Below are 17750 nucleotides of genomic sequence, written 5' to 3' on the forward strand. Positions count from 1 at the left end.
TAGTCATGCATTCACAGGGTATTTAATCACAAGAAACAGAATTATAGAGGTAAGTTGAGAGTTCACTTGCCTGAGCTACGTTTACTGAGTACTCGAATCGAATCGTCTATGGGCTCCTTTCTTGGCTTCCTACTTCAACCTATGATAAATAGTATCCTTATTACAACTCTATTAACTACCCTTTCGCGTAAACTATACATATATATACATATACACATATACAAATATACATATATACTTAAATTCTACTAATTATAAGTAATATATGCATCACATAAAACACATAACACATAGCAAGAAATGGCATGGCAATTTATCACTTAGTTAATAGTACACACCTAGACTCTATTTACGACCTTAGTCACTTAAGCAATTAATCATATAACATGCAATTATCATGACCAATACTCCTAATCCTCCTTTACAGACCTTAACTCAACCTAAAATTTGTAAGTCACACTTATGCCTCACTTCAAATGACTCACAAATGCAATGCACACTATTTGACTAACCGAATGCACACATTGGCACCAATTGTGTGCCTTGGCAAAAATATGAAGTTCTACCATAGGCCTTTGCTATATTATGACTCCTATGACTTCTTATGACTTTAAGATAACTTTAGCAATTGGTTTGACATCAAGTCCTCAATTAGAAGACACACATATGCAATGCACTTCTCTAAAGTTTCCAAAGGCAACTCTAATGGTGACTCTCGGGTATTTTGGTGGAAATAAGGTATCTCCACATTGGGAATTCAGTCCAAACCAAATCTCAAAGGTTATTAAAACTATAAACTGACTCTCAAAGTTGGAATTACTCAAAGGCCTCACTCAGGCTTCCCTAGAGCTCAAGTGGAAGTTGACACAAAACTGCTTCCCCTGAATACCAAACTGCCCTATTTTTACCAACTTAAAACTCATTTATCTAGTTCAATTACTCATTTTAATGGATTTTAAGCTTCCTAAGACTTCATTATATCTATTTAAACCAAGTCCCCATGAAGGCCTAACCTATGACATGATAATAATCAATCAAAAAGTCAAGTTTACTCAAATCTGCCATGTTCTAAGCTGCTCTCGGGTTTGTGTGTGTGTGCCTAACCAAATGCATGTTTTTATGCAATCTAAAGCTACTAGACTCAATTATGAACCAAGTCCCAACTCCCTTGAGCTCAATCCTACCAAGACCTTGCTAAAACTCACCTAAAATGACCTAAACTTCTAGTACAAAAATCTGCCCAGCTATGACCAAGTGACTCCTTCCACCTTAACTCCCTTCATTATACCCAAAAACAATCAACAACCAACCAAGGAAAGTCCTAAAATACACTTACACCTACTTATTGACAACATATAAGGTTCATTTACAATCCCTTAAGCATTAAAACCAAGTATAAAAACAAGCAAAGTAACACATCACAAGTCGAGTCATCACTTAGCATTTTTAAGGCAAAAATTCGAAGTAACATGCATGGTAACTTCATGACAACTACTGACCTTAAGCTCATACCATCATATATAATCTAAACTAGCATTTTATCAAAGGAAACATGGCATGCAACTCACAAAAATCAAGTATCAAGAGGTTAAAAGAACAACTATAATAGCAACATCATGTCTTCGAGTTTTTAAGCAAAATTTTGAACTATATAATCAAAATAATCACTTGATATCTACTGAATATAATCACTTATCATCATAGAATACTTCATCTAGCATTTTATAACAAAAAACCACAGTATGCATCTCATACTAGTCAAATACCAAAGCACAAAATCAACAAGTATGGTTTCTACTTTGAAAATCGCTTGTAAATTAACATGCAAGTACTATATCCAACATGCAAGTGCTAAAATCAACATGCAAGTACTAAACTTAAGGTATATTGAAGGAAAAATGGAATGCAAGAGTTTAAAATTGATAAAACAACATTTTTAAAGAACAATGCTTCCAAAATCAACATGCATGATCATTCTTTGTAAGAACTACCCAAGTTCAATACTCTAAACATTCGGCTCTTAAGAAATCATTGCCAAATGTTTATGAACAAGATTATGACTTGACAAAATAGAAGTGTAACACCTCTCCAATATTATATCTTGCTCATTTCTATAAGCCACCATGGTTGCAACCTCGAGTTCATTAGAACCAAGGCCTTAACTTTGGTTTTACCAACATGCACACACAAAACTCACCTTAAAATAATGTTACTCCACTAAATGATGAAGATCTTGCATTGACTAACTTGAGAAGTAAAAGAAGATGAAGAGAAAGTGAAGAAAATGGCAAGAATGATGGTGGGGGATGAGATCGGCCGAGAGGGAGAGAAGAGAGGAGAGAGTGAGGTGTGTGAGTGGGTGTGTGATGAAAATGAGGGCACTCACTTGGTTTTTGTCTCTTAAAATGATGTGGAATGGGGAATGTACATAAATGTCCCTCTTTCTAGTAGTGACAAAAATGCATGCAAGGTTAAAGAGGTAAACTAGCAAGTTAGTGGGGTTAGAATTGACGGTCTTAGCCTTGGACTCTTTTGTAACCCAAAATACATGCAAGGGTATACTTGTAATTCAATATTTAATAAAAGTATGATTAAAAAGAATGGTTTTTAGTAAATAAAATACAACTCTATAAATCACAAAATCAATACCAAAAATACTATGAGATTTTAGAAGTTTTATAAAACTGTTTTCAAAAATTTTGAACAAGAATATATTTTAATATAATTTTCTAGGATTAATACTATAATATACAAGCCACATAAAAATATGATTAACAACTCTAAGTCACATAAGAAAATGCAAATAATTTGATTTTCAGCCGCTATTATACGAATTATGATCTATGGTCTAATCGCAACTATTACGATTATTTGCTTGCGTACAATTAGTTATATGCTTATAAATAATCTACAATATTCACAATGCCACACAACGAAGAATATGTACGAACACATTCGATTCTCAATTTCTGACATCTAATGTACAAAATTATATAGCACAAAACAGAATATTATATTACATTCATATCAAATATTTACAGGCGTTACATTCATACTTCTCTCCGTACAGGTAATTTCTCCATATCTTGAGTGCGAACACTATGGCTGCCAATTCCAGATCATGGGTTGGATATTTCAATTCATGGGGTTTAAGCTATCGTGATGCATATGTAATCACCTTATTATGTTGCATTAACACATAGCCTAATCCTTTATGCGAAACGTCGATATATATCACAAAATATTCTTTATCATCTGTTAATACCAATACTGGCGCAATAACTAATTTCTGTTTTAACTCTTGAAAACTTTATTCACATTCCACAGTCCATTCAAACTTGTAATTCTTTCTTTTCAGCTTGGTCAGTGGCGTGGCGATCTTTGAGAAATCATTTACGAACCTTCTGTAGTACCCGGCCTGCCCTAAGAAGCTTCTTACTTTCATAGAAGTCTTTGGTCTCTCCCAACTCATAATCGCTTCAATCTTTGCGGGGTCCACTCTAATTCATTCGCTTCCAATTATATGCCCTAAAAATTGAACTTTTTAACCAAAACTCGCACTTTGAAAATTTTGCATACAACCTCTCTTGTCTAAGAATCTCCAAAACTATCCACAAGTATTGCTCGTGCTCTTCTCCCGTCTTCGAATATATTAGAATATCATCAATGAATACCACAACAAACCGGTCCAAGTATTTCTTGAAAACTCGATTCATTAAGTCCATAAAAGCTGTAGGGTCATTTGTTAATCCGAAAGGCATTACTAAAAACTCATAATATTTGTATCTTGTCCAGAATGCCATCTTTGGGATATCTTCTGGTTTGATCTTCAACTGGTGGTATCCCGACCTCAAGTCAATCTTCGAAAAACACTTTGCTCCTTTTATTTGGTCAAATAAATCTTCTATTCTCGGCAACGGGTATCGATTCTTAATCGTCATCTTGTTCAGCTCCCGATAATCTATACAGAGTCTCATACTTCCATCTTTCTTCTTTACAAAAAGAACTGGTGCTCCCCATGGCGACGTACTCGACCTTATGAATCCTTTATCCATAAGTTCTTGTATCTGACTCGCTAACTCTTTCATCTCTGTTGGTGCCATTCTATAAGATGCCTTCGAAACGGGTTCAGTGCCTGGAGCAAGATTTAATCTCAAACTCAATCTATCGATCTGGCGGTAGTCCTGGTAGTTCCTTTGAAAACACATCTGGGAACTCTTTCACTACTAAAATTTCCTCTATGCTAGGAACTTCCTTCTCTGAATCTACTACATAGGTTAAATATACTTCACATCCTTTCCTAAGTAGCTTGTTGGCTTGTATAGTGGTGAGAAATAATCGCTCTTGCTTCTGACCTCTAAACATCACCTTATTCCCATTTTTTGCTCATAATTAGACCTTCTTAGATCTACAATCTATTTGAGCATTATTTTTCCTAACCAATCCATTCCTAATATTATTACAAACTCCCCTAACTTGAAAAGTATCAAGTCAACTGGGAACTTGTGCACGGAGATATCAATCTCACACTCTGGGTAAAACTGACTCACATGTATCTTTTCTTGATTGACAATTACTATGTTCATCACTTCACTCATATTCTTCTTATCATAGTTTAGTCTATTAGCAAAAGTTTCTGATATAAAAGACTTTGTAGCTCCTGAATCAATCATTACTTTAGCTTCAACATTGTTTATCGAAAGCTTACCTGTTATCACCTCAGAATGCTGAACAGCATCCTTCATTTTCAGATTAAAAGTCCTTGCTGATGCTTGTGGAGTCATGGTATGTGGTGGAGGTAACGCCAACATTTTTTGTGCTACCGTGGTGCTAGTGCTTGCTACATTCATCATGTTTTTTATTAATTTTGATTGACCTGCACTCCTTGGCAATATGTCCAACTTTTCCGCACTTGTAGCATGTTACTCCAAGTTTCTGCACCTTACACTCATTGGCCAAATGTCCCTTGCGATTACATCAATAACATGTCATGTTGAGCTTGTTACAAATTCCCGAATGTTTTTTCCGACAATGCCTACATTCGACCATTCACTTGACCCTGATTCTGTTGATGGTTTCCTTTATTGTCTTGTCTCTTGCTCACTTCCAATTTCTTCTGCACATTCCATCCTTTTTAGATCCAATTCCCTTCATATTTCTATCTTGCGGATATCCTGATTCTGACCTCTCCCTCTGATGAAACACTTTCATCTTCTTATTATATCTTTCCTTTCTGGATTGTGCTCCATTACTTTCAATCAATGCCGCTTTCTGAACTACCCCGTCATAGGTACCAATCTCAAACATCGACATTCTATCTCGAATCCAATATTCGAGCCCTTGTTGAAATCTCCGAGCCTTCTCTTCATCAACATCCACGTACTTGGTCACAAATCTTGACAATTCTATAAACTTCTTCTCATATTCCAAGACTGTCATACTTCCTTGTTTCAATTCCAAGAATTTCATATCCATCTGCTTCTGCATATACCGGCTGTAATATTTTTCCAAAAATAATTCCTTAAACCTAGTCCAAGTAACTGGTTGAACTTCTTCCAAAGCTTTGACTGAATCCCACAAATAAATCGCTTCCCCTTTTAGGAGATATGGGGAATATATGGTCTTTTGTCCGTCCCCCAGTCGAACCAATTTGAAATATCTCTCCATTTTCCTTATCCAAGTGTTGGCTATAACCGGATCTGTGGTGTCATGAAATGAAGGTGGGTTCACACTCTGAAAGGTTTTGAAAGTCACAATTTGTTGAGGTGGCTCTGGTGGATCTGGTTGATGTTGGTATTGATCATGATTCTCTTGGTTTCAAAATTGTTGTTGTTGGAATTGTTGTTGAAAAGTTTGTTGTTGTTGAGCAATTGCATTAGTTTATTGTTGCAGGGTTTCCAATATTCGAAGGATATTGGGGTCGGTTGCAGAAGCAGTACTGGTTTGCTTCATCTTTTTAGGAGGCATAATTCTGAAAACAAAATTGGTAACAAGTAAGTGTGATTATAACAGATATTTCAAAGCTGGGTTCTCACAGGGTTAATATGATCATATGATTTCAAATTTTTAACAAAGTTATACATGATTATAAGCCAGAAAGCAGAAAAAAGGTAAAATTGGGACAACGAAAGTGCATAAATAATCTTGGAACAAATGCGATAATCATAAGCATGATTCTGAAATAACAGGTTTAACAAAACAGTTATGAGTATGGGTATGTTAGTCCCTAACAATGCAACAAGAATTACAGAAGGGGGGTTGAATGGAATTCTTGAACCTTTTTTAAAAATATAAAATGCTATATCTTAATAATATATAAGTGTTTGATTTGCAAAGTGTGGAATAAGAAGTTAGTAAAATCAAAACACAAGTAATTAAAAACACATAAGTCTTTAAAAACTTTATGATGGATTTGAATGTATCCACCAGAGATATATATTATATCAAGAGAACTCTGTGTAGCAAGATTAGCTCACAGCTGCTTACAAATATGAACAACTAAGTTTACAGAGAAATGCTAAGGATGCAGCTTACCAATGTTTCTCTGAGATAATTTTCTTAGTCTTGTTGTTGTTGTATTTGCTACTTCTTGGTTTATATATCACCAAGATTACAAAGTAATAAGACAAGATAATAAAACAAAACCTATCAAGTCTAATATTATGCTGCTTCATTACTCTATTCCAGCATCTTTGAATATCTTCATAATAGCATAGAAATGACAATATTTCTTTATTCTCTAAAACCCAGTTGAATAGGCTTCCACATCCCTTTTGCATACACTCGACGCATGTGACTGTGTTGTCACTGTCAATAGATGTTTGAATTGATTATCCGTCAGGTACATGATCATCCGTCAGGTTGCCTTGTTGATCATCCTTCGAGTGGCATTGTTGTTTATCCATCGGGTAGCTATCTGGCACTTGACTTCATTTCATTTATGCATAATTATAAGACATCATCTATGTACAATTAATCAACCTATTTTGTATATCTAATTAAAGTCAACATGACTTGAGTGCTACTAAAGAATTTAAACAAGGTGTATGCAGAAATGTGTTACAGACTCATTATTACACAAGCTACTCACTCGATGGATAATTAATCATCATCCGTCGGGACTCTAACAAACACCTAAATCCTAATGTATACTCCTAGTGCTAGCTTCCGGTGACTTGGGCCTCAAAGTGCACAACAATGACAAGGTCAAATCTCACTCTAAACCTCATGGTACCAAACTGATTTTCTGCAGAATCTAATGCTCTCCTTTCACCATGATTCTCACTTGACAAACTCAACCAAACATTAACCAAAAACCCAAACCAAACCTCAACCAAGGAGATCTACTTAACTATCTCTCTTACACTCGATATTGGCTTAGTGGAGATCATCCTTACCTAAGGTGCATTATAGCAAAAACAAAAGTTAACACACTACACTAATTACAAGTCATCAAATTTTCAAAAACAACAACTTATATCCTTTATATATATATTCAAATTAAAATCACATATCAAGGAGCACAAATCCAAAATCAATATCTTAACTCAACTGAAATTAAAGCCTATTAACAATTATCAATCCAAATGATCAAGAACTTTCAAAAATCATGAGTTGATTCCATGCATGTCTTCGAATTTTACAAACCAAAATCATATGATTTCCATAATAAATTTTATCATAAAATCAACATGCAAGCCTAACATAGACTATAACTAAATGATCACTTAGCATGCAAAGGGTTTTATCAAGTTTTTACTACAAAATACATGATATTATCACAAAAACACACAAAAATTGAACAAGGCAACAAAACACCATCCGTTCGGCTCCTAACAAGTCATGGCCGAATGGATTAGGGTGAAAATAATATTTGCATAAGCGTAACACACTCATGTCTAACCATTCTCATCCCTATGATAATATAACTCATAGTGAAAACCTTAGATTCACAAGAATCAAAGGTGTTCACTTTGAGTTTAACAAAACACCACCATGCAAGGTCAAAACATAGGTTTTTCACTCTAAACTTTTTGGATTATGAATGATCAAGATATAGGAAGTAACATTTACTTGAATGGAAGATAGATGCTTGAATGAAAAATGAAGAAAAGAGGGGGTGGGGCTTCGGCTATGGGAAGGCCGAGAGGGAGGAGCCGAGAGGGGGAGGGAGGAGAAAAAGGGGAGGGTGAAGTGGTGGAGTGAAAATGAAGCGATCATGATACTTGTGCTTGTTTTTATGCTTTTTATTTGACTAAATGTGAGTGGAATTAGTAATTGACAAGAGTAACCTTCTAGCAAAAGTTTGGTAAATTTGCATGCAAGGACAAAGAGGTAATTTGGCTAGTAAAATGAGAGTTAGTGGGGTTGGAATTGTCTTTTTAACCCTTCAAGTTGAATTGGTGGGTATTTGCATGCAAGGGTATTCATGTAAATTGCTAATTACTAAACAAGTAATTTTCAAAGATTTACTTTTATAAAATAAAATAAACATTCTAAAATTATAAAAATTGTACCATAAAATAACTCGGATTTTTAGAAATTTATGAAATCAATTTTGTGATTTTTGAATGAAATAATTTTTAAAAGAAAATTTTCCATGGTAAAGAATATTCTTTATAAATCAAAAATAAGAGCAATTAATAAAACTTTCGCTTTGAAAAATTCATATTTTAAATAAAGCAATTTATAATGCAGCAAGTTCCATTCACACAAATGTACAATTAATAAGTATATTTATAATCGACTCTAATATTATACAGAGTTCGTAAATAATATTACAGAAAATGTCGGTCGTAACACAGGATCTGACCATTCATGCCTTGGCTTGGGAACTTATGGCTCATTTCCAGTTGCAGCTCTCATTGGTACATGAGGGCCTCTCTCTATACAATCTACATAAGCCTCATCTTGAGAAAGTAAGTGAAGATGCATTTTTACCTTCCAGTGGTGGTAATTATCTTTGTCCAGAAAAGGAATCTTGACTCCAACATCCTTCTTGTTCATCTTGCTGTTTATTGTGATCTTTAAACTCTTTGTTCTTCAAGAGCTTGCTCTTATACCAATTGTTAGTCCCTAACAATGCAATAAGAATTATAGAAGGGGGCTTGAATGGAATTCTTGAACCTTTTTCAAAAATATAAAATGTTCTATTTTAATAATATGTAAGTGTTTAATTTGCAAAGTGCGGAATAAGAAGTTAGTAAAATCAAAACACAAGTAATTAAAAACACACAAGTCTTTACAAACTTTCTGGTAGATTTGAATGTATCCACCAGAGATATATATTATATCAAGAGAATTCTGTGTAGCAAGATTAGCTCACAGCTGCTTACAAATATTAACAACTAAGTTTACAGAGAAATGCTAAGGATGCAGCTTACAAATGTTTCTCTGATATAATTTTCTTAGTCTTGTTGTTGTTGTATTTGCTACTTTTTGGTTTATATATCACCAAGATTACAAAGTAATAAGACAAGATAATAAAACAAAACTTATCAAGTCTAATGCTATGCTGCTTCATTACTCTATTCCAACATCTTTGAATATCTTCATTAATAGCATGGAAATGGCAATGCTTCTTTGTTCTCTAAAACCCAGTTGAATAGGCTTCCACATTCCTTTTGCATACACTTGATGCATGTGACTGTGTTGTCACTGTCAACAGATGTTTAAATTGATTATCCGTCAGGTACATGATCATCCATTGGGTTGCCTTGTTGATCATCCGTCGAGTGGCATTGTTGTTTATCCGTCGGGTAGCTATCTGGCACTTGACTTCATTTCATTTATGCAGAATTACAAGACATCATCTATGTACAATTAATCAACCTATTCTGCATATCTAATTAAAGTCAACATGACTTGAGTGCTACTACAGAATTTAAACAAGGTGTATGCAGAAATGTGCTACAGACTCATTATTACACAAGCTACTCACTCGATGGATAATTAATCATCATCCGTCGGGACTATATTGAGTCATCCGTCGGGACTATATTGAGTCATCCGTCGGGACTATATTCCTTATCCATCGAGTGCTACATTTTTTACTAAGTAAAATCTACTAAGGTGTTTTGTTAATGAAATCATCAAGTTCACAACATATCCACAACAATCTCCCCAAATTTATGTCTACTGAATTGTAGCCATAAATTAAGAGAAACTTGATGATAACAAAACACCATAAAAATATAACTTTAAAAGTAAGTAGATAAAATTGTAAAGTGCTTCAAATGACAAAATGCACAAGGATTAGCTCACAGTCATTTTCAAGGTGCTCATCTAGCCTGAGCAGATTAATCTAATTTCTTGAAGATTTGGATCTCTTTCCAAGCTTTCTGTTGTTTTCTTCTATCTGATTTTGGAGCTGTCTGTGGAATTCCAGTTCATCAGATTCTAAGAGATTTAGCTTTTCTTGCATTTCCAAAAGAGTCTCATTGCTAGAGATGCTCAATTGGTCTTCTAATCTAAAAAATCTTCTAACTCATTTGTCATCCATGAACTCCATCAGCCAGTAGGGCCTTAGATGCACTCTACTCCCTGTGTAAGGAATAGATAGAGTCTTTGGGAGTGCATCTTTAGCTCTAATACTCCTCAGTTCTTCAATCTTCTTTAGAACAAGTCTTCTAGCAGTTACATTGAATCCAAAGTTCTTCTTGAATGATGAATAAACCTTTATCAGCATATATTGGCTTTCTTGAAGGATCCTATGAAGTGGCCATTGAATCTCATTTCCTCCCTTGTACTTGAAAACTAACCTTTCAGGTAGATTCCTGTAGGCATCAATCCCTCTAACTTCTTCCATTTCATCTAGATAGAGGATTAGATCAGAGAATTCCTTGATGTCACATAGGTACATGTAATCTCCCTTGTTGACTTTGGATTTAGCTTTGGTTAGAGATTTGGATTTGAGAGATGACAGTTTCACTTTCTTGATTGCTCTTGACTTTGTTCTCTTTGGCTTGTTAAGGATTGGCAAATTGAAGTCAGGAATTGGTAGACTTTCCAAGTCAATTGGTTCATCCTTAGGCACTATAGGTTCACCATGAATGTTCCTGTAAGGATCCACCACCTTAATGTCTTCAAATACCACTGAGGGTTTTGATGCTTGAGTTGTAGTTGGAATGGATTCCTTGGGAAACTGATCCTCCAATTCCTTACCAATAAAGTTCAATCTCCTTTTGATTCTTTTGGCCAATTCCTTGTATCTATGAGATTTCTTCTGTTATGGTTCAACTTGCTTCTTTGAATCTTGAGATTCAGTGATTTCAGATGGCTGAGAAGGAATTTGTTGTGTTGGTTTCACAGCTTGTAGCTTGGCCAAGATAGCAGCTTGCTCTTTCTTTTGTTTAACCTTTTTAGCATCTACAGCAGCTTGCTTCTTTTCTTGCTTCAATCTTGCCTTTTCTTCTCTCTTTGCTTCAGCAAATTGAGGATGTCCAACCACCACACAAATTTCTTTACCATTCCTGAAAACTTTAGCAATTCTCCTTTTCAAAGCTGAATCAGCTGGATCCTTATAGAAGGTAATGGATCTTGACAACAGTTTCTTCTCATTAGGCCTTGGTGTCTCATACACTGTATCCAAAGGCTTCTTTAGTGATATTTTTGGATAGTTCACCCTTGGCTTCAAAAGTACTTCAGCCTTTGGAGATTTGATGCAGGATGACTGTCCTCTTTCCCAATAGTTCATGCTCATTTCATTCACAGAGATTTGCCTGACTTGAGAGTGATGAATGGCTGACTTTTCTGGCTTCTTTGCTAGCCCAAACTTCTTTTGAAAATCCTCATCAATTTTTTCCCAGTTGATTGGATTTAACTGCTCCTTTTCAGCTGCTTTGAAAGTAGCTGCTGCTTCCTTTATCAGATCAATACTGTCCTTAGCTGGTGGATTTGAGATAGTAATTGTAGGCACAATTACTTTGCTAACTTGAATGTTGAGCACTTTTTGCTCCCCCTCACTCCTAAAACTCTCTTTCTCCCCCTTTTTGTTATCATTAAGCTGAGTAGAGGAGGAGGTTTGTGCAGCCACCAGTTTCTGAAGTAAGTCTGTTTGTTGAGCTTGGTGTAGATGAATTGCTGTAAGAGATGCTTCCATTGCTGTCATTCTTGTATCCAAGGCATCTATCTTTGTGGCAAGATCAGAATTTTTCCTGAGTTGTCTCTTAATGTCAAGCATTGTAGCTGCTGGAAGTTTAGAGTCCATCTTGTCAGAAATGGCCTTTTTCATCTCATCAATATCACCTTTGATAGTGTTGATATCTTGAGCATGTTAAAAACCTTGGATTTGTTGTAGTTGCAGAGAAGTAAGATGTGCTTGAAGGAGATTTTTGGTGCTGGCATTTGTGGTGGTTTGAAAAGCAGAATTTGTCTGATTTATGAGTTGAATCAGGGTTGTCTTGAAGTAGTGTTCACCACATTGCTTTGAAAATGCCCAAGATGGCATGCCTGATCTTGAACTAGAGCCTTCTTCCCCCCTATGTCCAATGGCTCTTCTTCACTATCTCCACCTTCACCTCCAAAGAATTCTTTTGAACCACCAGTCTCATAATCAACATCACCGGCTGTAGAAGGCAAAGCTGTGATGGCATCCTTAGCTCTTTGCATAGACTGTGTGGTGTGCATCAAGTTTAGCATCCTTTCTGCATTGTCATTGCTCTGTCCAGCTAGAAGTTGGTAGGCTGGAACAGGGTGAGTAAATGTCTCAGCATCTAAGGAGGTGGAATCTATAACAGCTTGAGTTTGCTGAGATAGTCCCTCCCTGTCTGCATCCTGGACATTCGTTAACTCACTTACAATAACATCCACCCTTATATCTTCAGTACCTGTTTTTCCTCATTTTCTCTATTTTCTTGCATCAAGGTCTCACCTTGGCTCACCACCCTCACACCCTCACCTTCACCATCTAAGGTGGGACTCCTCACACTCTCTTTTGCCAATCCTGAAGAACTGGATTGCATATTTTCACTCTTTTCCTCTCCTTTTTCCTGGGAGCAACCCAAACTCTCACTCAGTTCACTCCATTCCCTCAATCCTAGGAGTGATTGTACTACCACTAAGTCTTCTGCACTTGAGATGATTGATGAAATTTGAAGCTGTGCAGAGACACTCGACAGATAAGGGATATCCGTGGGGTTAGCAGTTTGACTATCCGATGGATAACTGTTGTTAAGCTTATCCGTCGAGATACAATCACTACTCGACGGATGAACATTATCCATCGAGTGAGTAGAAATGAATGTGTTTGGAGTGGAAACTATTGTGGACTCTATGCAGATTGATGAGAATTTTGGCACAGATGTCTCAACAGTTCCTGAAAGAATTGACAAGTGAGCCAACAAATCATCCAAAAGATGATGCTCACTTGCACTAGATTTTGGCTTCCCCAACACAGTTAAAGAAGGGGAATCAGGAATTGATGTGTTGATCATATCCACATCCAGAGAGTTTGTGGGAGAATTTGGTGTTTGAGGTGCTTCTATAACTAAAGATTTTGGCTGTGACTCCACATTTATTGGAGCCACATCAAACTGACTTTGAAAAGGTGCAGTGACTGTGTCTTCAGCACCAGTTTGCACAGTGTGTGAACCCTGTGCATCCCCAAGGGTTTTTGATTTCTTCATTCTAGTATAGGTTTGGGGTGAGCTTGTGTCCCTTACCCTTTTGGCATGTGCTCTTGGCTGAGAGCTTTGTTCAATATTCACATCCTTTTGGGAGGATGTAACTAGCAATGAGCTTATGTCCTTATTAAGCACTACAGTTTGTTGGGAAACTGCAGTGTGGCTAGGCTGGAAACACTCACCTCTCCAACCTTATCCTTAGGGTTTCTTTGATGTTCACCCTATCCCTCACCTTTCTTACCCACCTTCACACTCCCCTCTTTTGGTTTGGTGGATTTTGCATCTGGCATCTTTTGAGAGATACCAGAGAGGGCTTTCTTTGACTTGGATTTAGAAATTTTTGATGGTTTGGTAGCTTGGGTAGGCAACTGTTGGGTCATTGACATAGTTACCAAAGCTACACTAGAAGGCAAAGAAATTTGTGAGGCTGGAAGAGTAGAAAAAGCTGAACTTACCTCACTTACCTGAGGTGCGTCCATAACAGGAAAATAGAAGAGTGGCACATCTTTGTAATGGTTTGCCCTGTTCAAATCTGCAATAATCCTTCTCTCTTGAACCCAACAGTCTAATTTGTTGGTTGGGTTCTCAAGCACAATATCCTCAGAGAGGTGGGTAGCAATCATCATTAAAAATCTAGCCTAATAAACATTTTTACCCCTCTTATTTAACTCCCCTAACTTAAACCCCAACTCAATTATGATAAGATCACTAAAGTTGAAAATTTTATCAGTAACAAGCATGTTAAGCATAGAGATATTGACAGAATCAAAATTACTGATTTTACCATAAAAGACCTTGGTAACTACATCACACAGATAACTTCATTCCTTTCTAAGACCCAACCTCCTAATTTCACTTAATTTAGAAGTAGAGAGTGCGTAGTTCATGGAGTTAAGCATGTTAATAATGTCAGTGTCTGTGTGTGGTGAAGTTACAGTATTATCAGGAATCTTGAAATATGTTTTAACAATGTCACTATTAATACATAATTACTTATCTTTAATAGTGAAAGTGATAGTCTTATCAGCTGGGTTGTATCTAGCAGTTGTCCACATCTCTTCAATAACCACACAGTAGATGGTGGGTGATTCCAGCATGGCATAGTTAAGTTTGCAGTTCTTCACAAAATCCATCATCTTGTGGTAGTCACCAGACTGTTGAATCCCCTTGTTCACAAGAGCAGTGAAGTTGTTCTTCTCATAAATAAATCCAGTTTGAGACATGATCTTGACGACATGAGCCATTGTTAGAGAGTAAAAACTTGTAGAGAGAGAGTAAGTGCTTTTGAGAAAGAAAGAAATTAGAACAGATGATTTGAGAATGATAAAAGAAAAGTAATGAAAATGAATTAAGCTTTTATACTGTCTCAAAAATAACTGTCAAAAATAATAAAGTAAAATAACATAACCAATAAGAATTGCCCAAAGTAGCCGTTTAAAAAATAAACTGTAAAAATTCCATCAATTATTCGTCATGTTATGCTAAGAAACTGTAAGTATACTCGATGGATAATGTTCATAGAATCAACGGCTAAGAATAAGACAATTCGACGGATGAGGATAAATCAGTTATCCGTCGAGTCATAAAATATTCCAGAAAAGTAAATGATTTTATTAACAAATATTATACCGACGAATGATCAAACTCGATGGATAGTGATCATCCGTCGAGATGTAAATTTTGACTTAGCCAAAATTTCATCCATGACTAAAAAATCAATTAAATTTCTGGCTGCATTACAACTTGCAAACAATCTATAAAGATTCAAGAGTAATTTAGCATACCTAACTCACTTACCAACCTTGAAAAGGTGGATTCATCCAGTGGCTTGGTAAATATATCTACAAGCTGTTTTTCACTTGGAACAAAATGTAGTTCCACAATACAATTCATTACATGTTCCCTTATGAAGTGGTACTTGATGTCTATGTGCTTTATCCTTGAATGCTGTACTGGATTTTCAGTAAAGGCAATTGCACTTGTGTTATCACAGAAAATGGGAATCCTTTCAACCTGCAAACCGTAGTCTAGCAATTGGTTTTTCATCAATAAAATCTGTGCACAGCAACTGCCAACAGCAATATATTCAGCTTCAGCTATAGAAGTAGAAACCGAATTTTGCTATTTACTGAATCAGGACACAAGCTTGTTTCCTAGAAATTGACAGGTTCATGTTGTACTTTTTCTATCAATTCTACAACCTGCATAATCTGCATCTGAATAACCAGTTAGATCAAAACCAGAATCTCTAGGGTACCAAATGCCAAGTTTTGGTGTTCCCTTGAGATATCTAAAAATTCTCTTAATAGCTACTAAGTGAGATTTTCTAGGATCAGCCTGAAATCTAGCACACAAAAATGTAGCAAACATTATATCTAGCCTATTAGCTGTTAAGTACAGAAGTGAGCCGACCATGCCCCTATAACTTGAAATATCCACAGAATTTTTAGTAGTGTTTAATTCAAGCTTAGTTGCAGTGGCCATGGGAGTTTTTGCAGATGTGCAATCCATTAGATCAAACTTCTTTAAAAGATCATAAATGTATTTAGTTTGACTAATGAATATTCTATCACTAACTTGCTTAACTTGCAAACCAAAAAAGTAAGTTAGTTCTCCCATCATACTCATTTCATATTTACTTTGCATCAATTTGGCAAACTTTTTGCAAAGTTTCATCTGTAGAGCCAAAAATAATGTCATCTACATAAATTTGAACAAGTATACTAGAGCCATTAACATTTCTAAAGAAAAGAGTTTTGTGTACAGTACCTCTAGTGAAGTGATTCTCTAAAAGAAACTTTGACAAAGTGTCATACCAGGTTTTAGGTGCTTGCTTCAGTCCATAAAGTGCTTTCAAAAGATAGTAAACATATTCTGGAAAATTTGGATCTTCAAAACCAGGAGGCTGACTGACATAGACTTCCTCCTCCAAATCTCCATTCAGAAAGGCACTTTTGACATCGATTTGATAGACTTTGAAATTGGCATGGGCTGCATAGGCTAAGAAGATTCTGATGGCTTCAAGTCTTGCAACAGGAGCAAATGTTTCATCAAAATATATTCCTTCTTGTTGACAATAGCCCTTAGCAACCAATCTAGCTTTGTTCCTGACTACTATGCCATTTTCATCCATCTTGTTTCTGAATACCCATTTGGTGTCTATTGGATTCTTTCCTTTAGGCTTGGGCACCAGCTTCCATACCTTATTCCTCTCAAATTAGTTTAGGTCCTCCTGCATAGCTAAAATCCAATCAGGATCCAACAAAGCTTCTTCTACCTTCTTTGGTTCTTCCTTAGAAAGAAAGTTGATGTATAGACATTCTTCTTGAGTTGCTCTCCTTGTTTAAACTCTAAAAGATACATCACCAATGATGAGCTCAAAGGGGTGATCCTTTGTCCATTTCCTTTGTTGAGGTAAATTGGCTCTAGATGAAGAGGCCTCATTGTTGTCTTGATGTATGATTGAGTTTAGATTATTAGAAACTCCCCCTGAGTTAATGGATCTTTGATTTGAGAAAGGGGAACTTTCTGTAAGTGATCTATTCTGACCTCCAGCTTCTTTTAATGACCCGACGGATGGTGAATTTTGAGTACCGACGGATGTAGCTGGTTGTCTCCCGACGGATAGAGCAGATTGTCTCCCGACGGATGAAGTATTATGCAACTCGACAGATGTTGAATTTTGTGCTTCATTGGTAGTGATTTTTCTGCATTATCCTTTGATTCTATTTTTTGATCACTTTCATCATCACTGTCATCACTAACCATCTCCACATTGTCAAATTTGAGGCTCTCATGGTAATCTCCATCTTGCAGTCCTTCAATCTTTTTATCATCAAACACAACATGTATTGATTCCACAACAATGTTGGTTCTTATATTGTAGACTCTATATGCTTTACCAACAGCATATCCAACAAAAATTCCTTCATCTTCTTTAGCATCAAACTTCCCGTTCTGATCAGTTTGATTTCTCAAGATATAATATTTGCAGCCAAAGACATGAAGAAAATTTAAAGTTGGCTTCTTGGTCTTGAACAATTGATAGGGAGTCATGCATTTTGCTTGATTAACCAGAGAATATTCTGAGTGTAGCATGCAGTATTTACAGCTTCAGCCCAGAAATAT

At 36.0% G+C, this 17750-nt stretch overlaps 1 protein-coding gene across 1 annotated transcript; it reads right to left on the minus strand.

Annotated features, from left to right (window-relative positions):
• Window positions 1–5100: 5100 nt before the first annotated feature.
• On the minus strand, window positions 5101–5667 carry LOC141694003 (uncharacterized). The gene has a single exon (XM_074499204.1). The coding sequence runs from the start codon at window positions 5665–5667 to the stop codon at window positions 5101–5103; it is 567 nt and encodes a 188-aa protein (XP_074355305.1).
• Between the last annotated feature and the right edge of the window lie 12083 nt (window positions 5668–17750).

This window comes from Apium graveolens, chromosome 2 (genome assembly GCF_009905375.1).
Source record: "Apium graveolens cultivar Ventura chromosome 2, ASM990537v1, whole genome shotgun sequence".
NCBI lineage: Eukaryota > Viridiplantae > Streptophyta > Magnoliopsida > Apiales > Apiaceae > Apium > Apium graveolens.